This window comes from Pomacea canaliculata, linkage group LG5, assembly GCF_003073045.1.
Source record: "Pomacea canaliculata isolate SZHN2017 linkage group LG5, ASM307304v1, whole genome shotgun sequence".
Classification (NCBI taxonomy): Eukaryota; Metazoa; Mollusca; class Gastropoda; order Architaenioglossa; family Ampullariidae; genus Pomacea; species Pomacea canaliculata.
In genome coordinates this window covers 31299590-31324990 of record NC_037594.1, presented here as the reverse complement: position 1 = coordinate 31324990, position 25401 = coordinate 31299590, and the positions used below count along the sequence as shown (strand labels likewise).

The window sequence follows — 25401 nt, the reverse complement described above, 5'->3', positions numbered from 1 at the left end:
ATGAGTGAATGTACATACAGTGAGTACACGTGAAACTGTGACACAGTCTGCAATTTGTTTTTATTTTTTATTGCCAGCATCAGAAATATCTAGTCAAGAAAACCTAATAATAATAAATAATAATAAAGTTAACTTATATAGTACTTTACCCCACCAACAAAGCTTAGCTAAAATATGTTGACAAAAATATAAAAACGCAGAAAATAATCATCATCATCTCAAAAGAAAGAGTTGTGTTATTATTGTGAGAAGATGAATGCCATCAGCATAGTTGCAGTCACTACAGCTCAGTACCACCATCAAACTAGTGTGAAGAGTGAATATCTTTTGTCTATTATTGCACATCGTAAGGATGACCCGTGATCACAATTATTGAACAGCGATTCTTCGTAAAAACTCACGAAATGTACGAAACTTAATTTACTGACACAATAATAACATTATCAACAACAATAATGATGATACTACTACTAATACTAATAATAATAACAACAACAACAACAATAATCATCAAAAGCAAACATTGTCACATATATTCACTGCATTTAAAACGTTTTTCCATTTCTTGATTTTTGTACCTTCCTGTGCAAGTGTTTATGATTCAGGAAAAAGTATTCTACTAACTGATGAGGAGAACACACATGAACTGTAAATAGCTAATATATAGTCTACTGGTATAGACAACATGACTAACACCAAATAGTCATGTTCGCAAAAAGGTCCAATCGATGTATGTAAAGATAATAAGACTATAAGCTATGACTGTACTAGACACTAAACCTTGCAGGTCCAAGAAAGTTATTTTTCAAGCTTCATGCTACACGTGCTTTGATCAGTCAGGCAAGGATTTGACAAGGTGAACATCCGGTGCCTAGCTCTTGCTGATCAAGACGAACACAACGAAGGTGGACCCGAGGACGATCAGTAAGGAAAGACGGAAGAAGAACTTGTCCAGTGTCCGGCTCACCCGGCGCCACGTCATCTCGTTGGGGTTGGTGATGGCCAGCTTCCGGGACAACTGCTTCTTCTTGATGGTGTCACAGATTCGTGGCCTCTGGTGGTCCTGGTCGGACACGGGCATCACCTGGATGACAGGATCGACTTTGGTGTTGGGCGGCTCCAGGCACAGGAGGACCTCCAGCGACACGATGAAGGTCTGCACCGCCTTGGGCACCGGGTGCTTGTCGTCGTCGCGGTGGAACAGGCGGAGGGTGAAGATGCAGAGGAGGACGTAGACGGCAGAGAGGATGAGCAGGGCGCTCATGTCGATGACCATGATTGAGACGGTCTCCGCTGACGATGGCATCGACGACAGGATGAAGCTCATGAAGACCCCGAAGGACAGCAGCGTTGTGATGGCGTACGACAGCCGCTCTCCTGTCAACACAGACACAGCTTATTAATCACATGAAGACACTTTGGATCCTGTACTGAGCGCAGACATAATTCCTACAATACTAAATGAACACGTCCACATGGAGCTGAGATTGACAATGATCGCTTCCTGTGTTGTTCGTGAAGGAAAAGGCAAAAGTTGAGAAAAAGAGTTTGGAAAGTGTCATAAAGTGTGTGTGTGTGGTGAAATAACGGCTCTTTGTCAGTTATGTCAAGGTCAATAAACTAATTCATTTTTTTAATATAGAACAACAGCCTGTCCTTAAAACATTTGTAAAAAGGAATAGACTGACAACAGACAAGGGGAGCAAACTTAAGAACTTCCACTGCTTCCTTTCCTCTGTGCAGACTTATTCAAACTTTTTCATATAGCGAGCGGATCGTATTCGTTGTAAACAATGGCTAAAAAAAAACCGCTACTAGACACGATCCAGTTTGAAATGTACATTAATTACCTCTTGGAAAAGGTTTTATAATTCCTATTTTTGTAGATGTAAGCTTGCTGGAAGCTCTCAGCTTGTGTATTAATTACCGCTCAATAAGGTATAATATACCTGATCCATTATAAGCATAGTTTTTCATCCTAACTCACATACCTCAAATTGCAGATAGCACACACACACACACACACACACACACACACACACACACACACACACACAAACAAATCGTTTGATTAAAGGTTTTATTTAATATGCTATTTAATATCGCTTTTATTTATCTTCCTCTAATACACACACACACACACACGCTCTGTCTCTGCAATCACTGCATACAGACATATTCACACCAAACTTGGTTGCTATGGTTACCTGACTCAGAAGGAATACTGAAGACGAAGACATTGATGAAAGCCAGAAGCAGGACTGGCATGAGGACAGTCAGCACCAGAAGTGACGGTCGCCTCTTCAGTGTCATCTTGTACACGAGCTCAGGGTAGAGGGCGCCGTCGAGGGTCCAGTTCCTCTTTGTCGCTTGAGTTGAGATCATCTCCCACTCACCATTTCCAGAGTAGAAGCTGAGGTCAATGGTAGGCCACAGCTGCAGGAGGTCAATTGACCCATGTCTTCTGCCCAGATGAACAACTGCCAGGTGCACGTTTGTATGTCAAAAGGAAAGTACGTGACGTCCACGTAACAGAAGGTTTCGAACTGCTCCGCCGGGTACCATTCCATGAACCCATCGTACCTCGCCATGATGACGATGTACTCCTCGCCGATGGCCTTCAGGTCCTTCATGGTGTTCCGTAGAGTCAGACGAGGCCGCCACACCTGAGTAGGATCAGGGAAGATGTTAATGACTCCGCCAAAGGCTGCCGGGTCCCACGCCAGGTACTCGTTCTGCCACTGCACCTGCATCCACCCGGTGCTAGTCAGCTTCTGCGAGGCCGTGTCGAAGTCGTTGATGGCCATCAGGTGGAAAAGCACCCGAACGTTCGTGATGGTGGAGTAATTTTTGACGGGTCTTGTGTACGGGGTGATGACGTTGTACACGTGCTCGTGGACCCTCGTGACGTTGACTGCACTTTGACATGACGTCACGTGGAGCTGAGCGAAGACAGCGGCAGTGAATATCAGTACTCTCATGACGTCAGAAGTTATATCCTTGTTGTTTACTCACCGTTACTGGTCACAATATTACGAATCAATTATTTTTAGATGTTGGAGTCGCTACTTGTTGTTGTGTTCACCAGACAGCACTCAATAACCACTTAGTTCATCTACCTGGCACGTGTGCGAGCAGGACAGGTGAGTGGGACTTTTTATCTTGCTGGCGAGCCCACCATTCAGCGCCGGCGCCAAAGGAGGTCGAGTGATCTGAATGGTCGCTGGAGCTTGTCCGTAGCGGATCGATTCTTCTACCTTTCAGACATGATCAGTGTGACATTAATTGATCGGTCTACTGAAGATCCTCAGCGCTCAATTAATATAACTGAAAAACAAAATAAAACGTTTGGATACCAGTCTTTCGAGGTCTCATATATTTGGTTATTGCAATACACTCTTCACGAACACAGTAATGCTGAGTCATATGACTGTAATAACAATGTTGACGAATCTGTCGTTGATTCACTTAATTAACTGTGGTGTATGTTTGTTGTTAGTGGAGAGCGCTGAGAGGAGAGAATATTTTTAATCTTGTTATGAGGACCTCGCAGACTGGACCGTGTTGACATAACACTATTGCTGGGACTGTGAAGACAGCCAACAAACACAAATCAGATAACAAGACAAATAAATGAAAATAAAACCTGGGAACAAAATTAGCAGTCTCTAAAATACGAGATATCACTTACTAAAGCATTTACTACGACCAATATAATACTTTCAATTATTTATTCATACAGAAAAAAACATTAATCTTAAGATAAAAATTCCACCATTAATTTACAACATCCCAACGACATCAACCACAGTTTAAAACAAAAGCTGACAGACACAGACTTACCTCAACAGGTTTGAATTAAAAAAAATTCCTCAAAGTATGGTCAGGACTTTTACACACCGAGGAGACTATCACGTTTCTCGATCCAGTCAAGGAAGAGACCAGCACACGAATAAAATTATTCCCCAGCAAAACAGTCTTTATCATTCTTCCCACCCTTCCCATTTCGTCCCTTCAATGGTAGTTAATTAAAACCTCGGCCATCTGATGACTCAGCACACAGACACACGTCGATCTCTCGCCTTCTGCGCCTTCCCACATCCTCCTCCATCTACTCTCCATTTCCTCTCCCTTTCCCGGCTAAAAAGTAAAACAGGTTTGTGACAACATTTGTATAACAATAATAACAATACTTCACGTGTTTGTATGATACATTTATAAGGCTATGAGCGTATTACAAGGCAGAACTACAAAAAGTAGAGCTCCAATCTCCTCGCTCTTTTGTCCTTGAAGTCCGTGAAAGTTCTAGAGTCCATCCCTCTCCTTGCATCACCTTGACATTCAATGACAGGCAATAATTTGTACTGAACAGATGCTGGGGGGACAGGGGAGAGGGCTGTCACAAACCCAAAAGTGTTTGTAATTTCCAGAAACTATTGCACTAGTCCCCAGGGTAAAGCGCCTCCCACCATTATTTTGTTAAACCTTTTGTCTGGAATTTCATTTTCCGGGGGTCTGTGGAACAAGGATATTTATCCCAGAAGACTATTCTCTCCTGCAAATGTTCGAGACCTTTGCCCGAGAGCTTTTGTTTAGGCACACCCTGCTTGCGCCACCTGTGAAGAAATGGGTACTAATGGGTACCCTCCCTGTCCTACAAAGTAACGGGTACCCCTCTCTGTCCTACAAGCTAATGGGTGCCCCTCCCTATCCTACAAGCTAGCGGGTACCCTCCCGGTCCTACAAGCTAACGGGTGTCGTGTCTCGGGTGGCAGACCTGCGTCAGACGAGCAAAGGAAGGAGTGGCGCACGCATGCAATCAATAGCTCGTCCACTCTCGGACCAGAAGAAGCAAACACGTTTATTTTATTTGCAGCTAATACATGGAACCACTACAGTGTTGGGTTCAATGAATATTTACAAAGTATGCTCTAGTTTCGGTGAATTACTCATTTCCGCCTTCACCTGCTCAGGTACGATCGGGTGACACACCGCGTGGCGTGTGGTGCCAGTGGTTCCCCAGATCTTTCATTAACGGTTTGCTTCATCTGATAACAATCATAACAATCGCCTGGTGGCCGCTGATAGAGGACACAAAGGTTTTGTCTTTTTTTACCGATCTGTGTGGAACCCATTAATGTCCATTAAAGCGAACACTTGAAGGGAAACTAATATCTATCCGCCGAGATGAGTATTTTCATTAAGTTCCTTCCACAGCGCCTGTCTTGTGAAACGTTTCTTGACTAATGAGCCACCACAGATGTTGATGTCTCAAGATGCATGTCTGACTGAAAATCAAATTTCTCCATTTCCATCTTTGGCCAGTGATTGGTTGAGGCATTTTACCCATGGTTTGGAGGTCTTTGCCAGTGCAGGTAAACCCAGACACGTGGAAGTGAAAAATATCGTATCTCAAAGATTATTCTTATCTTTTACACCAATACTTAATAATGGAACCTCTTGCGTGAACATGCCTGTGTGGGTTGTGTACAACGAGGAGCTTCTAGCTAGAACCTGCCGCAATATAGGTACCAACCGAGTGTCAGATATCGTTTTTTTTTTTTTGTTTTTTTTTTATTTTTTTTTGCCATCGACAACAGTTTACTGTTGTCGATGTTTTTGTAGCAAGGATTTGTTTTTACGAGGTGGGGGTGCTGGCCCCACGCCCAATCCTCCTCCTTTTTCAGCCGGGCTTGGGACCGTCCTTGGCGGAGAGCAGCCAGCCCTGTAAACAGATGCCACGTGCAGAGAAAGAACAGCGTGCCCGAGACGAGAATTGAACTCAGGGCAGCCAACCTTCACTGTATTGGTGACAGGCGCTAACAGCGCTAACCGTTGCGCCACCGGGCCGCTCGTCAGATATCGTACCACCTACCAAATCAACGGACCCCGCCCCAGGTTTGCGACATAGTATTTTCTGTCACATGAGCGAAGCACGGAATCAGTTTGTCCGAGGTTTCAACAATGGATCAGATTGCACCAGAACATTATATGGAAACCTCTCTGGTGAGCTTAGTCAGTCGCTTCATCCAAGCAATCTTCATGTTGACCAACGATCTCTGGTCAAGCAAGCTGACGACCAATAGAGAGAATAACAGTGACAAGGGCTTCTAATAGTACCGGGTACAAAGTTTATTCTCTGCGTGTGGCATGTGTGCAAGGCCGGGTGTTCTGTCGTAAGACATCGGTACGTGCATGGGTGTGTGTCCGTGTGTCCATGTGTCGTGTGCCCGTGTGTGCGTGTGGAAATACCTGTGCAACAATTTACCCGATTGCTACGTGGATCAAACTTCAAAGTACTAAGTGCACTGCTCGCATCCACCCTGTTTGTTGAGATCCATTACACCTGGAGAAGTACACACTGGAGCAAAACGTAAACATTTAATTTCTGGTTGACCCCAGGGGACTGTTTTGCTGGGAACAGAGGCAAAGTTCTTAGAGGACAACTGGACCGTCCTCTCATTCGCTTGTCGCAGTTCCTGTCACGGGTGGATGGTGAGCTGGTCACACAGGTGCCTGTGTCCTTCTGTCTGTTGAGTACAAATGATTCTAATGGCGAAGTGCTTTGTCTTGGCTGTTGGTGTTAATGAAATAACTGGCTGGTGGATGTTGATCGTCATCTTCGCAACATGCTTTTGACACCAGCTTTGAGAAGCATGACTTTTCTCAATGTTATCGCACAAAGCAGTCTGTTGTCCCTGAGCAAGATTGCTGACTGTCCAGTCATCTGTCACACATCAGATCATGTGATTAAATGTTAACAAGACTCCCGGTGCAGACGGACCTGTGGACTCCCCCTCCATTACGGTGCCGAACTACGTAACTGAGTTTTACATTTTCTGTTACAGTTCTCTGTGGATTCTGACCATAAATCCTTTGGAAACAACGCCTCTACCTCCTGAGGAAACCCAGGTCTTTCATTGTCATATCTGTCATTCTCACTTGGCTCTATCAGTCTCATCACTTGTTCTTTCATCTTTCGTTCCCACAATCTTTACCCTACGGAAGTGTCCTCTCTCTCTTTGTTGATATTTGTTTCAAAATCACAGGAATCGAGCATAGGGGCGCTGTTGTCTTTGAATAGATTCTTTAGTCTCACACTTTTTTACAAAGAGAAAGATAATTTGTATGTGCCTGGTTGCATTGCTTGCTTTGATTCTGACATCATCCACCTGGCGCTGGTGGTGCTGGTGCTGGTGGCGACCGCAGCTACAGACGATGTCTACTTCAACAACTGATGTATTGCACTGTAGGCAGCTACTGTCGTGTTTATTCATTTCAAAACAATTTTCAAATTTTAGTATTCCTTCGTATGTGGTAAACGTTCTGTAATGAATTGAGGGCATGTTTATGTTACAGGATTGTGTATGCTTGTGTTGTCTGTCGACCGCCATTGTAGGTCGCAATCGTTGTAATGTCCGTTGATAACACTATATCTTTATATATTTTTTGTGGAATAGGTTGCTTGCATAAGAATTTACATCTCGGCCTGTACTTGGTTAATTTGATGCCAATGCTCTGTGTTGTAGTTTGAGGAGGTCAAAGAGCAAGCTTCTGAACTTTGTGAAGGCATGTTAACATAATTACAATGACAGGTACACGAGACTATTAGATTATCTGTCCGTAAACAACAACCACACAGAGGAGCATAGCCAAACATTATTACACAGACAATTAGCCTATGCATTACTACACAAAGTGTACATCAAAATATTACATACAAGAAAAACATAAAGGTTGTTGTAGAAAGGTTTATGTTGAGATCATTACACACACAAAGCCAATCAACCTTGTTACAGCAAATTGTGAGAAAAGCTTTTAGCACTGTGTTCACACAGACATGGACTAGCCACAGAATTTGCATTTAGGAGTTAAGGCAAACACTAGTGTGGTGTGTGCACAGGTAACAGGCACGAAATCGTTATTTTCTGTCTTCCACCTCATCAACCACAGGTGAACTGTCAGTTGTATGAGCATGGGATGAACAGGTGCTGCAAAATTAAATTGAAATTTTCGATTGTGTGATTTTGTGTCTTGATATGATGTACCACTTACCTTATGTCATGTTACTGGCACTTAATCTGTTTTAGGGGATGGTGTTAGCAATGGTCGCAGCTGAGTACAGCTCACCAGTTATCAATGACTGTTTGGGTATATACCTGCTTTTTGTCACTTTTCATAAAGGTGTGCATCGACATTATCACGGAGACCTGCACATCACCTGTACTGACGATAAGTTGTGAAAAGAAAGAGACTAAAATAAACAAGTAAAACATCACATCCGGGTACAATGAGTATCCTTAAAACCAACATTTCTAGACTGGAAAAAAATAAAATAAAATAATTGCACACAAACGATAAAAATTTAATCAAGTCTTGTGGCAGAGAAAGAGAAATATTCGACCATCCCCATAACATGGCTTTCTAAATAGTTATGAAAAAGAAAACACCATTCATGACTATCAGTACGGCAAAGAAGGTCGTGAAGAACAGACGGTCCAGAGCGAGACATACTCTAAGCCACGTGACGCTCTGCTGGGAGGTCACCGGAAGTACCGGCTCCTGCCGAGCATGGTTATCTTCTCTTGCATACACCGCTTGGGAAATGGAATCTTCAGTGACTTCTTCCACAGCGACGCCGACGACATTTATCTTGTTGACATGTTGAAGTCGCGAAGGTTTCCTCTTCATGAGGAGGACAACCTCCAGCCACAGGACCACATTCTTGGTGAAGACAGGAACAGGACGAGTGACATCATCACGGTGAACGAGGATCGAGGTCAAGATGCACAGAAGGATGCAGGCAGCAGAAAGAAAGAGCAGCACGGTAGTTAGGAGCAAAGCCAGGGGAACTTCTCCTCCGGAAGAAGGCAAGGAGTCGAGCAGGAAGCTGAAGAACACTCCATAGGAGAGAAAGGCGCTCATGGAAAACGACAGACGCTCTTCTGTAAAACATATCATTCTTGTTCAGAATAGTTTTTCTCATAGTTAAAAACAAGCTACTACAGGTATTCTTTTATTTTCACATGTTACAAAATTATTTCTGTACAGCAAAGATGTGATGGACTCACCTTAGACATAAGAGTACTCTTTAGAACAAACTTAGCAGTAAGTATTTTTCCAGCTGAAAACATTTTGACAAAATCCTGAACTGCTTTTGCAATATCAAATTTAATTTGAAGCAGGAGTCAGAAGCTACGTACCTGACTGAGGAGGAATGAGGAAGACGAAGACATTGATCAATGAAAGCACATCGATGGGCAGGACAGCGGTGAGGACCAACAGAACATTCAGACGCTTCAATGTGATCTCCACGGTAACTACCGGATGCGATTCGCCGTCCACCTTCATGAATTCTTTGAAGACCCGCGTGTTCGTCATCTCCCATTGACTATTGTTGAAGTAAGTGCTCAGATCCACGGAATCATTAGTCACCTGAAGATCCACCTCTATTTTGCTTTCTCCCCAGTTGAAAATAGCGAAATTACACGTTTGAAAATCAAACGGAAATTGTTTAACATTAATTGCACAGAAGGTTTCAAATACTTCTGCAGGGTACCATGAAGTTATTCCATCAGATGTGACCATGATGAAGCTGTAGCTTGTCCCGATGGGCTTCAACTCATTGAGGCTGTTGATGACAGTCAGACGAGGCAGCCACACCTTGTCTGGTTCTGGGAATATTCGCCAAACTCCACTGTAGTTTGCGGGGTCCCACTCCAGGTACGTATTTTTCCACGACACTTTGATCCACCCGTTGGTTGACAGTTTTTGCGAAGCTGTGTCCAGACCGTTCACTGAGATCAGGTGAAACGACATGTTGACGACTGTCACCTGGGACAAGTCCTTCTCGGGACGAACTTTAGGGAACTGGTTGGTGAGCAGGTCTGAGTGGACCCGAGCTACATCTTCAGCACTTTGGGAGAAAACTGCTTTCACCAGCAACATTGTCAGACTTGCTAGATGCACGGTATCCATGAATCCTGTCTTTGTAGGAGCTGCAATTATCTCTAACGGCCAATGAAATAAAACTCGATGATATTTTTTCTTACAAAAGCTTTGTGACTTTTAATTAAATGTCTTTCTTGGCATTATGGGATAAAAAATATGCAATTTTTTAGACTTGTATTTCAGTTATCTTATTCAAACAACCTTATCCTACTAACGATAGCAAATTATCGAAATACAAGCTCACCTACTTGCCCTGTACCGGACATGTCACAAGTACATTCACCTGCCTGCACGCGCATGCGCAACCCTTTTGATGGCATCACCAAGCCGCCAGCAGCTTTTGGAGTTGACGAGAATCGATTTTTTAATGACGATTGGTCAACTTTTAATGTCATCCTAAAATTGCTTCGGAATTAACTGAACAGGTCTCGTGTTGCGGGTACCTTTTGCAAGACACGTACTGTCATGTAAGGAATGAACTTTAACACTTTCTCAATATCCATGATCTAATCTTTACAATGGTTTCTCTTGTTTAACAACTTCCCAAATCTTTGCTTAGCACTCGTCTCGGACATCTACAACAACAAAGGTTTTAGAATGGCAGACTGTGGTTGACATGGAGCAGGACCCACACGTCCATTAGCGGGTTTGTCGTTTGGAATCACGAACAGAACGGCAGCAGAGTTGTTCGATAACAGATTGTTTACAGAAGAACTTACCAAACCTCGGCAATGATTTGTCTCATGAACTGCATTCAGGGTCGTTTGCTGCTGATGCAATATTTTGTGAAAGAGAAAAGAACCTCTTCTGGAACTTTCTGAGAGTTTGTTTATATAATTACAGTGACCGTGTTGGTATGCGAAGCTGTTAAAATATCCTTCCTAGAAAAACAACAGAAAACACACCAACATTATTACACACAGAGCTTACATCAAGACCGTTACACATAAAGTAAAAGTGAAAGTGTTGGCGCCGTCTGAGTGCTGTGTATCATCCCATTAGTAAAGTACATGGAGCCTACAATATTGCTTGGCGATACAAAGTGAGTTATCGTTCTTCTTTATTATTCAAACCAGGCTTATTGTTCCTGTGTAAGAGATGTTAACACTACATGCCGATTCAATTTTGTACCCAACGGTAAACAAGAGGGAATGGGATCAGTTTTCATTTTAGGAATTGATTTACCTCCGCCAGAGATGCTGGTTGTGATAGTTTTCTTTGTCTTAGCTTCCATTCGTGATAAGAATCACTAGGAAACCAATAACTGAATGGCCAATAAAATACCAAAACTTATTCTGTAAACAGTGAATTCGTTATTGACAGAACATTTCCCAATGAGCTGCATTATATGACAGAGCTCTTTATTAACATTATTTAACTTTGCTTCATTAATTATTGTGCACATCAGTTATTACATAATAGCATGCCTAGGAATATGCACATTAATATATTTTGCTCCTGCTTGTTGGAGCATAGGTATGATCACATGACAGACTCACTAGTTTCAGACAGACTTGTAATCACCCAGAATATCAGTAAACGCCTACTTAGTAAATTCGGATTTCTCAATTCTCCTGGAACTGTAGAGTTCTAGTATTCTTCATCTGCCATATCCACACGAACAAAGACTGTATAATGTAAACTACAGATAAACAACAAGCAAAGATTGATTTAGCGATTTAATAACCGAAGCAAAGAATGTACAGCTTCATATTTAAAGAGAGTGTCACCCTTTACTGTTATCCGCAAAATGGCGATCATCAGGACAGGTCTTTTGTTTGGGATACGTTGGACACATTTTATCATTTAAAGCAAAGCATTTAACACTTTGTAACCATACACTTTCTAAGTGTTTAATCGTTTCAAAATATTGATACTGATTTTTCTAGCACTCCTCTTGGAGACGAAATTAGAAGAAGAATTGCAAGTTTATATTTCTCTCTTTGGCAGAAACAACGGGGTTAAAATGTTGTTATTGTCCACAATTATTATTTGTTACATCGTAAACTGTGATTGTCATTTCTATACTTTTGTCCATTAAGAGTTGCTACATTGTAAACTATAACTGTTTTTCTTTACTGCTTTGTGAAGTATAAGAAATGAATTATTCAATAAAACTGTGATTAATATTTCCAGACACCGACAACGAGTTTACCATTGCAGACTGTGACTGTCGTTGCCATAGAACAGTGACCCACACGTCCATTCGCATGTTTGTAGTCAATAGTGGACTGGCATGATATTTGTTCCCTAATAGATTGTTTACAGAAAACTTAACACAAACTGTATGGTGTAAACTACAGAGAAAGTGAGTTAAGGGAGAGTACAGAGATCATGTTATTTTGTGTAAACACTCTGGATAGAAGACAAAATTTGCTTAACATCTTATTCACCGAAACAAAAATTTTACTTGGACATGTTTAAACAGAGTGTAAAATAAAGCAAAATTAAAGTAAATAAAACCCGAAAAAAATCAGCATTTTGATTAAGAAAATCAGCATTTCTATGAAACCAAAGTAGACATGTAAACAGATTAGAAGTTACTTCTTCTGAAATTGTAACATCAAGTAATGAAATGTAATATTTTAAAACAAATAAAATCACCCCTGTTGCAGTTATTTCTGTTTATTTCGAGCCCTAAACATTTTGTAGGTTGTGTACAATCAGCTAACGCATCTGCATGCAAATTACAATATCGTTTCAGCAAGAAGTAATGTTCACTAAAATGTATTAATTTCCACTCAAGGGAAGCAACTATTTAACTTCAGATTTAATCATGTAACTTTCATGATAAACAAAAACCCAGTATACATTGCACACAACCCGGTGAAGAAGAAAGCAAAACAAAGACGGTCCACAGCCTGACACACTCTAAGCCACGTCATACTTTCCTGGGAGATAACTGTCGGCGCCTCCCCAACACGGTTATCTTGCCCTCCGTACACCGTGCGAGGAATGGAATCTTTGGCTACCTTTGACCCGTGAACTTGGGATATCTCAGACACGCCGACGACATTCCTCTTCCCGAGGACCGCAAACCGTCGAGAAGTCGGCTTCAGACACAGAAGGACCTCCAGCCACATGACCACAGTCTTCGTGATGGCGGGCACAGGGCTTAGTGGCATCATCCCGGTGAACCAGGGCCGAGGTCAGGATGCCGACGAGCACGTACACCGAAGACAGAAAAAGCTGAGCGGAAATGATGATCAAAGACAGGGAGACCTCGTCACCGGAAGAAGGCAGAGAGCCAAGGATGAAGTCAAAAAAGATGGCGTAGGACAGGAAGGCGCTCATAGAGAATGACAGACGCTCTCCTGTAAAACATGGCATAGCACTGACTTACAGCAGGTTAATCAATGGCATATTTTTCAAACTTACCTGATTAATTGGAATTCTTTACAAATTTACCAAAATGGCAAAGATTGTGAAAGTGTTAGAAAAAAAAGCAAGCACTGTAATATCAGAAAAGGGTTTATCCACTATCCATGAGCACGCGTGTGTGTGTGTGGATTTTTTTCTCAATTCGTATGTGTGTTTGGGTGTGTCAGTCGGTGTGTTGTGTGCACAGTTGTTATCATTTCATAAACATGGCGACAATAATTAATTGTACTTCTGTGATAGGCTTCTGTTTAGAAAAAAAGACGAAAATATGGTTTTGAACACGGTAAGTACTGTAAGACAAACATTCTTGCAGCGCTAATATACCAAGTGATAGTAAAATAGAAAAACATTACCTGATTCCAACGGTATCAAAAAGACGAAAACGTTGAGGAAGGAAAGAACTGAGATGGGGAAGATAACGGTCATTATCAAAATAATGGGTCGACGTTTCAAAGTCATCTCCACGACAATTAACGGGTACAACTTGTCGTCGAAAGTGTGTGTCTGTCTGTATACCCCCGTGCTGAGCAGCTCCCATTCACCGTTGTCATGGTAAGTGGTCAGATTGACGGAGTTCTCTGTCACCTGAAAGTCCACCTCGGTGATGTCTTCTCCCCAGTTGAAGAAGGTGAAGAAGCACGTTTGGATATCAAATGGAAAATATTTTACATTTATTTCACAGAAGGTTTCAAATACTTCCGCAGGGTACCATGTAGTTAGTCCGTTGGATGTGACTATAATGAAGCTGTAGCTTGTCCCGACAGGCTTCAACTCATTAAGGCTGTTGAGGACAGTCAGACGAGGCAGCCACACCTTGTCGGTGTCAGGGAATATTCGCCCCACTCCGCTGTAGTTTGCGGGGTCCCACTCCAGGTACATGTTTTCTCCACGAAGCTTTGATCCACCCGTTGGTTGACAGTTTTTGCGAAGGTGAGTCCAGATCGTTCACTGAGATCAGGTGAAACGACACGTTGACGACTGTCACCTGGGACAAGTCCTTCTCGGGACGAACTTTGGGGAACTGGTTGGTGAGCAGGTCTGAGTGGACCCGAGCTACATCTTCAGCGCTTTGTGAGAAAACTGCTTCAACCAGCAACATCGTTAAGCTTCCTAGCATCAAGAATTCATTGCTCCTGGTTTCCTAAAAGCTGTTTAACTGTCAATCACAGGTGATAAAATCACACTCAGTGTATGACAATTCCTTTACGACGGCTTTCCTGAACATTGAAAGTGTGACAGATATTTTAGACAACAGTAGTCGGTTTCCTATTGTGAACACAATATTTTAACCTATAGTTTGGTTATCAATTCATTATCTTAGTGTCAAAATGTATTTTATGGCAGGAAAACACGAAACTCATTTGGATGTCCTGCTCTTCACCAAGGTGCACCCACCTGCCGGCACACACGCGACTGGCGGATGTCAGGACCGGTAACAGCTTCTCTAAATGTTTTCGCAGATCGATTGTTGCGCTGATTAGGGTCTGGCACCACAAGGCCTTGTGATTGGTTTTTAAACTGGTCTCGTGTTCCAGACCTCGAGTTCTGTTGGTTGATCATCTATGTTATGAACTCTTAAGCAATCTACTCTCTTGGAATGAGTTGTCTTGTCGGACACCTTCTTACCATGCTCTAGGACGAGAATATTTATGTAATCGAAGACTTGACTGATATTTTTCTTAAATCCATGTATATTTCGTTTAATTTATAAGTGTCCGAAAAGTTGCGAACTTCATCTGGGCTCAGAAATTAATTAAAAGTCAATTTATAATACTCTACATGTTTGTAAGTTTACAGATGCTACGGGTTAAGTTCACCATAAGCCGCTAGGTGTTCATCATACTCATGGTATAAGCTTCCAAAACATTTTTTGGTCCAGTATTAGAGGGTCACAACTGTAACATTTTTGGTTTTTGACCATCGTTTGAGTTTTATTTCTATTTTCGCTTAAAAAAAACTGTATGAATAAAGCAATCAGGACATTCTCTTTCTACTTAAAAAATGGATGCTCCCAATGGCAACAATTCTGAAAACATTCATTAACTTATGTTGATTAGAAAGTGGAAGACAGCTATTTCCGAATGGACTGTGTAAAGTGTGTACACAAAACCTCACATCAACTCGGGGATCAATTGGAACCTGAATTACAACTCATTTGGTGCTCTCTCTGTGTCCAATGGCTTTGTAGACTCAGAAGGATGTTTTTCTGAGTCCAGCAAGTTGTTTTCGTGGTTACAAATAGGATGAGAGATGGGACAAGCAGATTTTCATCAAACACCTTTTGTCCAAGAGTCAGAGTGTTGGGATGAAAAATTAAACTCTTTGTTTTCTGCACTGACTACCCATCTGCCCTCGTGTCCAGTACAAACTGTCTGTCCTGTGTTTTAATTTCTTTGAAGACTCCTGCCCTGACTATTTCTCTGAACTCTTCTTTGTGTCCCAACCAGACACCTACGCTCTTCGTCGCACGATCGTCTCCTATGTACTCGTGTCATCAGAACAAACATATGGTCACAGGAGTTGTAGTTATTTTTGACAAAACAGTGGGACTCTCTCCCTTTCCTTGTCCGCCACAAATGAAGCTTTTAAATGTGGACTGACAATAGTATATCTTCCTGAAGTATTACTTGTAACAACACTACAGCCGCACGTGGATGTTGGCTCGCGGGCCCCGTTACATGACCTCACAGACGGCAAAGGACATAGTAAACTAGTATTTTCCTGAATGCGGAAGGAGTTCAGGAAGGTTTCATGTCAGGGAAACTAATTCTCGACCGTGAATTTCGGACCCGGGATGAATCTACACTTTTCACCAAAGTGACCGGGGCAACAGCCACAGTTTTGAGCTCACCTGGTCAGACTGCACTAAGGTAGATTATGTCCGGGTCAAGTATACTATAGAACTTTTAGTATACTGATCTTGAGCAGAATTTGTTTTCCTACACAGTTCATGTTGGTACATGTACTTATATGTTCATAACTGTTTGGAGCTCAGTTATTTAATAATATTCAAGAGAAGGAACCAGGCCAGTTGGATGACTTTTAGGATATCAGCAAGCAGGCCAAGCGTCTATCCTGGAGACTGGAAGCCGCAAAACTTACAGAAGCGAGATTGAAGTTGCAACATATGACAATCACTGGCATTGGCATGACCTATACCCTTCCACCCTAAAGAGGGCGCGCACGAGAGAGAGAGATTTGCTCACACAACTTACAGCTTCCACTCACTCCCGATTCCCTGTATTCATGAACTTGTATTAATGGACTGCTCGCAGACAGTTTTGTTCAGTTAACTACTAGAACGAGGCTGGTGAGCACAAAGCTTCCGGTTTAGTCGCATTTATGATTTAAGCCAATACTACCAGCCAAGAACTTCGCTAGAGGCTAAGCACTGGTCCACCTGTTATCCATGGTCTATTAAAAGTTTACATTGTCTTTAACTCTATTTTCTTAAAACATTGATAGGGTTATCCTCTAATTATCTGATTTATTTTTTTAGTAAAGCTGAACATTCAAGAAAACAACTCGAAAATGCAATCTGACTGTCACGAATTTCGTTCAAACCCTTCCATACCATTTACTACTAACACCAGACACTCAAGAAGGCACAGCACTTGAGTGCATGATTGAAGCCGTTTATTTAAAATAAATATGCGAATGAAAAGGATGAAAAAGACAAAAGAACGTAGCCAATAAAGTAGCAGTATAAAATTTTTACAATGAAACAGTCATGAAATAAATATTCTAATTAAGTATACAGAGATCATTTCCTGAAATCCCTAGGGTAAGTCTAATCTTAGACTAATCGTTACGAAATATTTAAATGAAGAGATGTACTAGACTGCAAGTTGTAATATAAGTGTCTTGGAAAGTTATTCGAATACAGAAGATGTAGCAGGATTTGTTTTTGAAGGCATAGCCACTGAAAACTGAGAGTTTAGACATTTATGCTGGGAATACACAAAGTTGTACAAGTGTATATACGCTTATTAAAATATGAGAGTTAATATGTATGTTCAGATGTTAATGAAACTCAATGAACAAATTTTTGACAGTTTTCTTTGGCTCACAAAAAAACTTGAATAGTATAAGACAAGCAGTATTAGTTATAACGGGAGGCACATACATAACAATAAAATGTAACTCTTTCATTGCAGAAGTGCTGTGAAATGTTTTTCTCAACCCCACACGCGCGCGCATGCACGCACTCTGAGAATACGTTTATTCCCTGTTAAACACAAGGTGTGATGCCAGAGTGATCATGAGGCTAAACTTTCTTCTCACGAAAGAGGACGACAGCCCACAAAACAACAACGGACAGTACAACCAGTACAAAAAAGAAAAAGAACAAGAACACATCCAGCGAACGAACAAACCGTTTCCATGTCATCTTATCGACCTCGTGAATCGTTGTTTGTATCTCACATGATGGAGACTCCCTGACCTCTCTAGGGTTCGGGGTTTCCAGACGCAGCAGACGCTCCAGGCTCCTGGCCAGGGTCTCGAGAGTCTTGGGGACCTGGCGACTGTCATCGCGAGCAAAGAGTCGCATGAAGAAGGCGCTGATGAGGGCGTAGAGGGCGGACAGATGAGAAGAATTCCCATGTCGATGATGAGGATGGACATGGTCTTCACAGACCCTGGCAGCAAACTCACCACGGAGGCCATGAAGACTCCGTATGACAACAGAATTGTGACAGCGAACGATAGCCGCTCTCCTGCAGATAAGAATACACTTTGGAACCCTCACTTTGACTAAGGAACAAGTAAACATCATCCCCAAACTAAGGATTGGTGGTCTTGGGTTCGAATATTAACGGTAATACTGTCCTTCAACTGCATTCCCCTGTTTCTGTTTGTTACAGCTGCTGAATCGGCGTGAGATTATAAAGATAAGGATATTCTCATATTAAAATAAGGATACACACTATAAGCAGGGATAACTATTCTGACGATGGAGGTAAACACCACCGCACTCAGTAACAACTCTGAGCATTTGAACGTACCTGATTCGTAAGGAATGAGAAAGACAAAGATGTTGAGGCCAGCCAAGATGAAGACTGGCAACACGATCGTCATCACCACCAGCGCCGGTCGTCTCCGGAGTGTGACCTCGTAAACAACAACAGAAATGGGGTCGTCATGCAGGTGATAGGTCACCCTCCTGACCGCAGTGGAGGACACTTTCCATTCTCCATTACCGACATAGGAATCAAAATCGATCTCTGATTTGACCGGTTGAAGTTCGATGGGACCCTCGCCCTCCGCCCAGATGAACATCTGCAAGTCGCAGGTATGATGGTCATAGGGAAAGTACTTCACGTCGCCATGACAAAACGTTTCAAACATTTCCGCGGGAAACCACTTCACCGTCCCATCATGCCTGGCAACCATGTAGTTCTGGCCGATGACTTTCATGTCCGTCAACGTATTCCGAATGGTCAGCCGCGGCCGCCACAGCTTAGTGGGATCCGGCAAGATGCGTGTGATGCCGCCGTAAGCAGCGGGCTCCCAGGTGAGGTAGTCGTCCTGCCACGTGACAGTCAGCAGGGCGCTGCTGGTCAGTCTGTGGGAGGCTGCGTTAAAGTCCACGATGGCGACCAAGTGGAATGAGATGTTAACGATTAAGGGTCTTGAAAAATTCTTCGCAGGACGAATATATGGACTGATGATGCTGTTCTCCAGCTCCGCGTGGATTCTCGACACATCCTCGGCGCTCTGGCTACCCGATACAGAAATCCAGACAACTAAGGACTATCAGAACCAATGCCTGCATAGTTCTATGTAAAACTAAGTAAAATATTTGCAGTCGGTATCCACCTCATTCCCACTTCAATTCCTAGAAAGCTTTTTTTCTCCTCAGGCCTGTAGTCAAATGATCTTGAGTATAAACTTTGCTTACGGCGATCTGAACTATTAAACACTGAAACTTTTAACAAAGTCGACTTGTAAGTGTATAGTATTGTTAAACAATCACACATTTATCTCAGTTTCGATCCTTGGTGTGTTTTGGACACTTCCTTTTCCATTCTGCCATTGTGAAGTGAGATCTAATTTATTGTATTATTGCGGGAAGTTATTGAGTACAGAGTAATAGTGAGTTTATTGTACACATTTATAAGCATAGGAACCATATTCATCGTTTTTTTTTTTTTCATCTCTCCTTCCTCCGAAATAACATTGTGACCTCATTTGAACGAATCCCGGAAACATTGGCACTTGTGATCTGTGGGTAGTGGAGTGTTCAAACCCTTGATAGAAATGTTTGTTAGTGAAATCGGCGAGAATGTAAGCCATGAGTAAGAAGAAGGTGCTGGACAATATGCTTATTTTTCACCTTGACAGGATGCTTGTTGCCAGACGAGTTTTTCATGTTTAGACTTCAAAAACATTGTTTACCAAACACTACAAAATGATCCCCTAGAGAAAGAGAACTCTATATCAATATTAATAAGCAGTAAATTTATATGTGCAAATAATTAATTAATTAATTTTAAAATTCGGGAGATCTTTCCTGTCTCCGTAATAATGGCGTCTGTGAAAGATGCTGAGTGCAATGAGTGAAAATGGCGAGAGGAAGACATTCAATGTCTCACGTGTGAAAAAGACGGAGACAATGGAGGCTCTGGAAAATTCCTCTAGAAAGGCTTCAAGCAAGAGCTGAGGCCTGTTGTCGAGGAAACTAAGATACAAGCGAGAAGAACTCAGAACCGATGTAACGATCTCGACCAATATTTCAGGGAAATAGCTTGAGGATCTTTGAGGTTGCCTGAGACTGACAGAGAAACCCAGGACACGTGCCAAACAAATGTCCTAAAAATCCTTAATGTTAAACTTGAGCTTGACCAGATCAGTCTGAAGATATTTAAGGGTTTACAGACTAGGTTTATAAAAAAAATGAGTAGGAGTAATAAAGGTGAAACTGGGCCTAAACTACAGACACTTATTGTTCGCTTCTTCTCTCGAAAGGTCACAGAAATGTTAGTCCACAGCAGAAGATATGTAAGTAAACATTGTTTGAAAAAAACACACTTTAAAATATTGAAATACAAGTATTTGAAAAATTTATTTTACTAATTTTATTTTAAAGTTTTTAGTCTTTTCAACACAGCGCTCTTATAATCGTAAACCCTTCTCGCCTTCAGTCTCCGACGATGTTCCTCCTGAAGCTTTTGCTTCTTCTTTCTCTTGGCGTTGCGGTTTCACCATCTGTCTTCTCATGTAGAAGGAAATGTTTTAATATCTCATTTTAGTGAGTTAGAGTTAGAGTGAGAGTGTCGTCACAAAGTGACGGTTGCGACTTTAGCATCCGGGTGTCTGACACGCGCTGCATTCTATTTATACATGACGGGGTCAGTGCGTGGGGTCAACCCTAGCAATCAGTGTCTTCGTCTGTTTTCTGTGTCCGACAGAATCAGCACACGACAGCAAACATCACGAGAAAGGCACAAACATTTTGAGAGACTTTGGTGCCCGTGTATTTTCTGAGCTGTGGACTGTGAGACGCGCGGAATTTAACAGTAAACACTGCATGCTAGAGTTATTTTATGTCTCTAAAGGGTTAGGTATTTGTTGTATCGGGATTTTTGTTTCGGGTATCTTTTAATCCAATCATTTCAGGCAAGGAATATTGCGTGTTTGAATTTTATTACAGCTTTTTTTTTTTTTTTTTTTTTTTTTTGCTTTACTTTGTGACTTTATTCCATTAGGTGCCGAATTAGGGGAGATAATTTACAGTTTAATAGTTTTCCCAGCAGTTATCTATCTCCCCTAGTTAAGACTAAAAGTTCTTAAAATAAAATTGAAAAATTTATTATACTAATTGTAAACTGCTGAAAATGATTTGATGTTCCATGTTACTGGAAGTGAGTAACTGTTGAATCTTCAGAACTGTAGGACGATGGGATGTGGGTTAAAAAAAAATCGATTACAAAATTTGAGTGACAACATACATAGATAAATAAATAGTGAGTTAAATGTGTGTGAGTGAAGGATGAAAAGAAGTGAAGGAGAAACAAAAATAACATGTACTAACTTTCTAGAAAGGGCATCATCATCATCATCATCATCATCATCATCATCATCATCATCATCATCCATCATCCATCATCCATCATCCATCATCGTTATTCAGTGAATGACGACTAAAGTCCACAAAATGGCGATGGACGATAAGACTAATACAAAGAAGAAAATGAATAAGAGCGCATCTAGAGAGCGCACAGCTCGTTTCCATGTCATCCTGTCATCAGTCCCTGTCCGGGCCTGGCCTGGCTGAGGTTTCTGAGTAGCTGTGAGGTCAGAGACTGTCACATGGACCAGACGCTCCAACCGTCGGGTGACGGCCTGAAGTTTCTCCTGTACCCGCCGAGCATCCTCGCGACAACAGAGCCGCATGAAGACGACGCTGATAAGGGAGTAGATGGCGGACAGGATGAGAAAAACACTCATGCCGATGACGAGGATGGACAGGGTCTTCACTGACCCTGGCAGCAAATTCACGACGGAGGCCAGGAAGATTCCATACGACAGCAAACTAGTCGTGGCGAACGACAGCCGGGCTCCTGTCACAAGATGTATCACTGTTATTCACAATTGCCTGATAAGCCTTTACCTTTTAATTATTTCTAATTTTTTTACAATATTGCATTAGCTGATCTCACATTTGTATATCACTGCCACTTAAACAGTTAGCTAATGTTCGCTCACTCATAAAGAAACCATCTCTAGATGATTTAAGTTTGTTTTTCAAATTCAATGACTTCACCCTGCTAGGTCCAGACCGTATACATGAGTAGCTTGTGTCTATATTCATGGGTGCATCTGTTGTATGAGTACATGTGTGCATGGGTATTTTGTTTTGTTTTGTTTTGTTTGTTTTGTTTTTTTGTAGGAGGGGGACAGGTGGGAGGGACTGGTCTGTTCATAATTTGTTTTACTTATGAAGCACTCTGCGAAAATTGTTTTGGAAAAGTGTTTTTATAAATCACTATCATTAATTGTTCTATATGGTTTGTCTATTTGTACATGTCTAAATAAGAAAAACACGTTAAAACCCAGTCACTTATCATTTCAATGACATATCTTTACATGATATATATATATAATTATATATGTATTGTGTAAGACGAAATGTCTATTAGCTAAAAATATGAAGAACTCACATTTATGGTTTGAAGTTTACGTTTTCTTTCACTTTATGTCAGGGATGCAAACGAAAAATCAAGAAAATTGCACAAAATACAGAACAATTTCAGCATTTATCAACATTGAAGCTTACCTGACTCATGAGGAATTATAAAGACAAAAACATTCAAGCCAGCCAAAATGAAGAGTGGCAACACGATCGTCATCACCACGAGTGCCGGTCGTCTTCGGAGTGTGACCTCGTAAACAAGAACAGAGAAGGGGGCGTCATCGAGGTGAGAGGTCACCCTCCTGACCGCAGTGGACGTCACCTTCCACTCTCCATCACCCACGTAAGAGTCCAAAACGACTCCTGATTGGACAGGATTGAGATCAACACTCTCATCCTCTGCCCAAAGGAACATCTCCCACCTGCATTTCTGGAGTTCAAAGGGGAAGTAAGTCACGTCCACGTGACAAAACGTTTCAAACGTTTCGATGGGTAACCACTTCATCATCCCATCGTACCTGGCCACCATGTAGCTGTGGTCAAGGACCTTCATGTCCGTCAACGTATTTCGAATTGTCAGCCGAGGCCGCCACAGCTGAGTGGGATCCGGCAAGATGCGTGTGATGCCGCCGTAAGCAGCGGGCTCCCAGGTGAGGTAGTCGTCCTGCCAGGCGACAGTCAGCAGGGCGCTGCTGGTCAGTCTGTGGGAGGCGGCGTTAAAGTCGACGATGGCGACCAAGTGGAATGAGATGTTAAGAGCCGTGGGTCTTGAAACATTCTTTTGTGGCCGAACGTAGGGACTGATGGTGTTGTTGTCCAGCATCTTGTGGATTAGCTGGACATCCTCGGCGCTCTGGCCATCCGAGATGTGAAAGCCACACAAGCTAACGACAATAAAGACCAACGCTTGCATGATTCTTTAGTATAAAGTAAATTGTTTCCTCTTCATTTGCACTAATCAGCATGCAGGTGTACTTTCAGTCAAAGCTCCTAATGTTTTAGAATGCTGTCTGACTGTACAGAACCTCGAAGATCCTTTTTCTACAACTTTTATACTACTATCAAAGTCCATACACTGATGGGTGTAATCAGTAAACGAAACTTAGTCATCTGTATATTAGGCAGAGATGTGTTTTCCCCTAGTAGGCTGTAAGATCTATACTACTCCAAAAAAGGGCTTGATGCAATACCAAACATAAATAAACTGAGTGAGACAATAATGCACTATAGACTGCACTAGAAACTGAAATGTGATTTGCGCTTAACTTACTCGTAGTTGATTTAGTGAATTTCCATGGAGTATTCCGGCTCTTCCTGTAGACGCCGTATTCAGGTGAACCTCTTACAAGCAGCCAAAATGGCCGCATCTTGCGGCAAACGGGACTGACTAACGGTTTCACGACTTTAACGACTTCACTCTACACGACACTGAAACACTGAGTGTCTAACACCAAATGTTGATCTTACAAGGCTTCCTTGACAGTGAAGCAGAAGTGACTGTTTGATTCGGGTTCGAGTTGTTTCATTACCCATGTCTTGCAATGGGTTTGCAAAAAGAAAATCCCTTTCACAATTTGTCAAAAAATGAAATAACAAAAATTTGTAAAGCTCATACTCACACTGTTAAGGGGAATGCTCTTAGCGCTTCAGAACATGAGGGAAACATGGACAGAATACGAGGGCAGGAAAACAAACAACATATGAACTATAAAAGAATAAACAACCGTACTAAACGAATAATAAAATCAAATACAGAAAAGACAAAGAGAAACCAAATAACAAGAACAAGAGCTGAGAGTAACATGACATTGCGAAAGGAAGGGTGTGACAAAGGACGAGCATTATGGGAAAGGTTGTTAGGAGACATGTTGAAGGAAGGTGTGTTTTCAGTGCAGGTGTAAGGGATTCAATAGTGGGTAGATGGCGGGTATGGAAAGGAAGAGAGTTCCATTGTTTAGCTGCACAATAATCGAATTCAAAAGAAACTCAAAGGAGTTCTTCAACGCTTGTTTATTTCTGTTAGTTTTCTAATTCTCTCTCTCTCTCTCTCTTAACTTTTTGTGAGCTGTATGCTTTCTGATGCATTTTAGTGTAGCAGGAAATTATTGTGCAAGTAGAGTTTAATGGTAATCATTACAAATAATTTCGTCAGAGCCACAATCGCCTCTTTTCTTATCTATGTCATCTTCTTGACAATTACGTGGGACTTTCTGTAACTGGTTGCGATTTGTCAGTGATCAGCTTCCCTGTTTCCACCAAACCATGTTTCCCACAGAGATTACACCGAGCCAAAGCATCACATCCAGCTTAGTTAAAAGCTTCAACAGGAAATTCTTTGCTCAGATTATTGAGACTACAGTTAGCAGGATGCATCTTGGGCGAGTTTTTTGCTGTGAAATCAGCTTCAAGTTTATTGTTGGTGTGATGGAGGCTGTAGTCGAGGTTATTGCAAATGTCACAGTCCACGTATTTAGTCACGTGCCAACTTTCTCACAGTGTGAAGAGTGTGTTCTCTGACAATGCCCCTAGTTTCTCGATGACAAGGTCAGAGTGCATCTCGATGAGTGTCTCGACTGCCATATAATCATGTGTCCTGCTACATACAGTGTGTGCCTGACGATGTGTGTCTATGTGTTTCCTCTCTTCCCACATATTTAGTTTTTTTTTTTGTTTTTGTTTTTTGCTTTTGACAGTGTTTAGAGTGCGTTATAAGATGCATCCAAACAATATATTTTATTCTTTTATCAGATCAAATTCTGAATATTTTTATGTCAGAACTTTGCGAGTTAACTACATATCCCCCACATATCTTGAAAGCTCTTAAAAAACACTCATTTATCAAATGACTAGACACTTTTTCTCACAAAGAAAGAAAGGAATATTTTTAGCAGTATACCCCCTTCCCCCTTTAACGGTTGTATAGCAATTAGATA

The 25401-nt window shown here is 41.8% G+C and overlaps 5 protein-coding genes across 5 annotated transcripts; all 5 read right to left on the bottom strand.

Moving 5' to 3' along the window:
- Nucleotides 1-77: 77 nt before the first annotated feature.
- Nucleotides 78-3225, bottom strand: LOC112564510 (neuronal acetylcholine receptor subunit alpha-7-like). The gene is given in 3 exon segments (XM_025239370.1): nt 78-1377; nt 2208-2389; nt 2392-3225. Coding segments are annotated over 3 exon segments (1278 nt in total). The 5' UTR covers nt 2982-3225; the 3' UTR covers nt 78-871.
- Nucleotides 3226-8086: 4861 nt separating this feature from the next.
- LOC112564820 (neuronal acetylcholine receptor subunit alpha-6-like) lies at nt 8087-9978 on the bottom strand. Its single transcript, XM_025239892.1, has 3 exons — nt 9204-9978; nt 8515-8945; nt 8087-8143 (listed from the first exon to the last, which is right to left on the bottom strand). The coding sequence occupies exons 1-3, from the start codon at nt 9976-9978 to the stop codon at nt 8087-8089; spliced, it is 1263 nt and encodes a 420-aa protein (XP_025095677.1).
- Nucleotides 9979-12568: 2590 nt separating this feature from the next.
- LOC112564720 (acetylcholine receptor subunit alpha-like 2) lies at nt 12569-14544 on the bottom strand. Its single transcript, XM_025239733.1, is given in 3 exon segments — nt 12569-13265; nt 13686-14217; nt 14219-14544. Coding segments are annotated over 3 exon segments (1080 nt in total). The 5' UTR covers nt 14450-14544; the 3' UTR covers nt 12569-12948.
- A 2425-nt stretch (nt 14545-16969) lies between these two features.
- Nucleotides 16970-19705, bottom strand: LOC112564818 (neuronal acetylcholine receptor subunit alpha-7-like). The gene is made up of 3 exons (XM_025239891.1): nt 19670-19705; nt 18339-19086; nt 16970-18050 (listed from the first exon to the last, which is right to left on the bottom strand). Exons 1-3 carry the CDS (start codon nt 19703-19705, stop codon nt 17719-17721), a joined length of 1116 nt encoding a protein of 371 aa, XP_025095676.1. The 3' UTR covers nt 16970-17718.
- A 1287-nt stretch (nt 19706-20992) lies between these two features.
- Nucleotides 20993-23594, bottom strand: LOC112564470 (acetylcholine receptor subunit alpha-1-A-like). The gene is made up of 2 exons (XM_025239315.1): nt 22613-23594; nt 20993-21896 (listed from the first exon to the last, which is right to left on the bottom strand). Exons 1-2 carry the CDS (start codon nt 23379-23381, stop codon nt 21463-21465), a joined length of 1203 nt encoding a protein of 400 aa, XP_025095100.1. The 5' UTR covers nt 23382-23594; the 3' UTR covers nt 20993-21462.
- Between the last annotated feature and the right edge of the window lie 1807 nt (nt 23595-25401).

Excerpts from the sequence above, each read along its gene's own strand:
- LOC112564818 (XM_025239891.1), bottom strand. The coding sequence starts at position 19,705 with ATGAAAAACTCGTCTGGCAACAAGCATCCTGTCAAG. Across the intron at positions 19,087-19,669 it reads GCAACAAGCATCCTGTCAAG|TCCTTAGTTGTCTGGATTTC; the intron begins GTGAAAAATAAG and ends TGGTTCTGATAG. Across the intron at positions 18,051-18,338 it reads TCTCATTCCTTACGAATCAG|GAGAGCGGCTATCGTTCGCT; the intron begins GTACGTTCAAAT and ends TCTTATCTGCAG.
- LOC112564470 (XM_025239315.1), bottom strand. The coding sequence starts at position 23,381 with ATGCAAGCGTTGGTCTTTATTGTCGTTAGCTTGTGTGGCTTTCACATC. Across the intron at positions 21,897-22,612 it reads TATAATTCCTCATGAGTCAG|GAGCCCGGCTGTCGTTCGCC; the intron begins GTAAGCTTCAAT and ends ATCTTGTGACAG.
- LOC112564820 (XM_025239892.1), bottom strand. The coding sequence starts at position 9,978 with ATGGATACCGTGCATCTAGCAAGTCTGACAATGTTGCTGGTGAAAGCA. Across the intron at positions 8,946-9,203 it reads CCTCATTCCTCCTCAGTCAG|AAGAGCGTCTGTCGTTTTCC; the intron begins GTACGTAGCTTC and ends TATGTTTTACAG. Across the intron at positions 8,144-8,514 it reads AGAGCGTCACGTGGCTTAGA|TCATTGATAACTGGTGAGCT; the intron begins GTATGTCTCGCT and ends ATACCCAAACAG.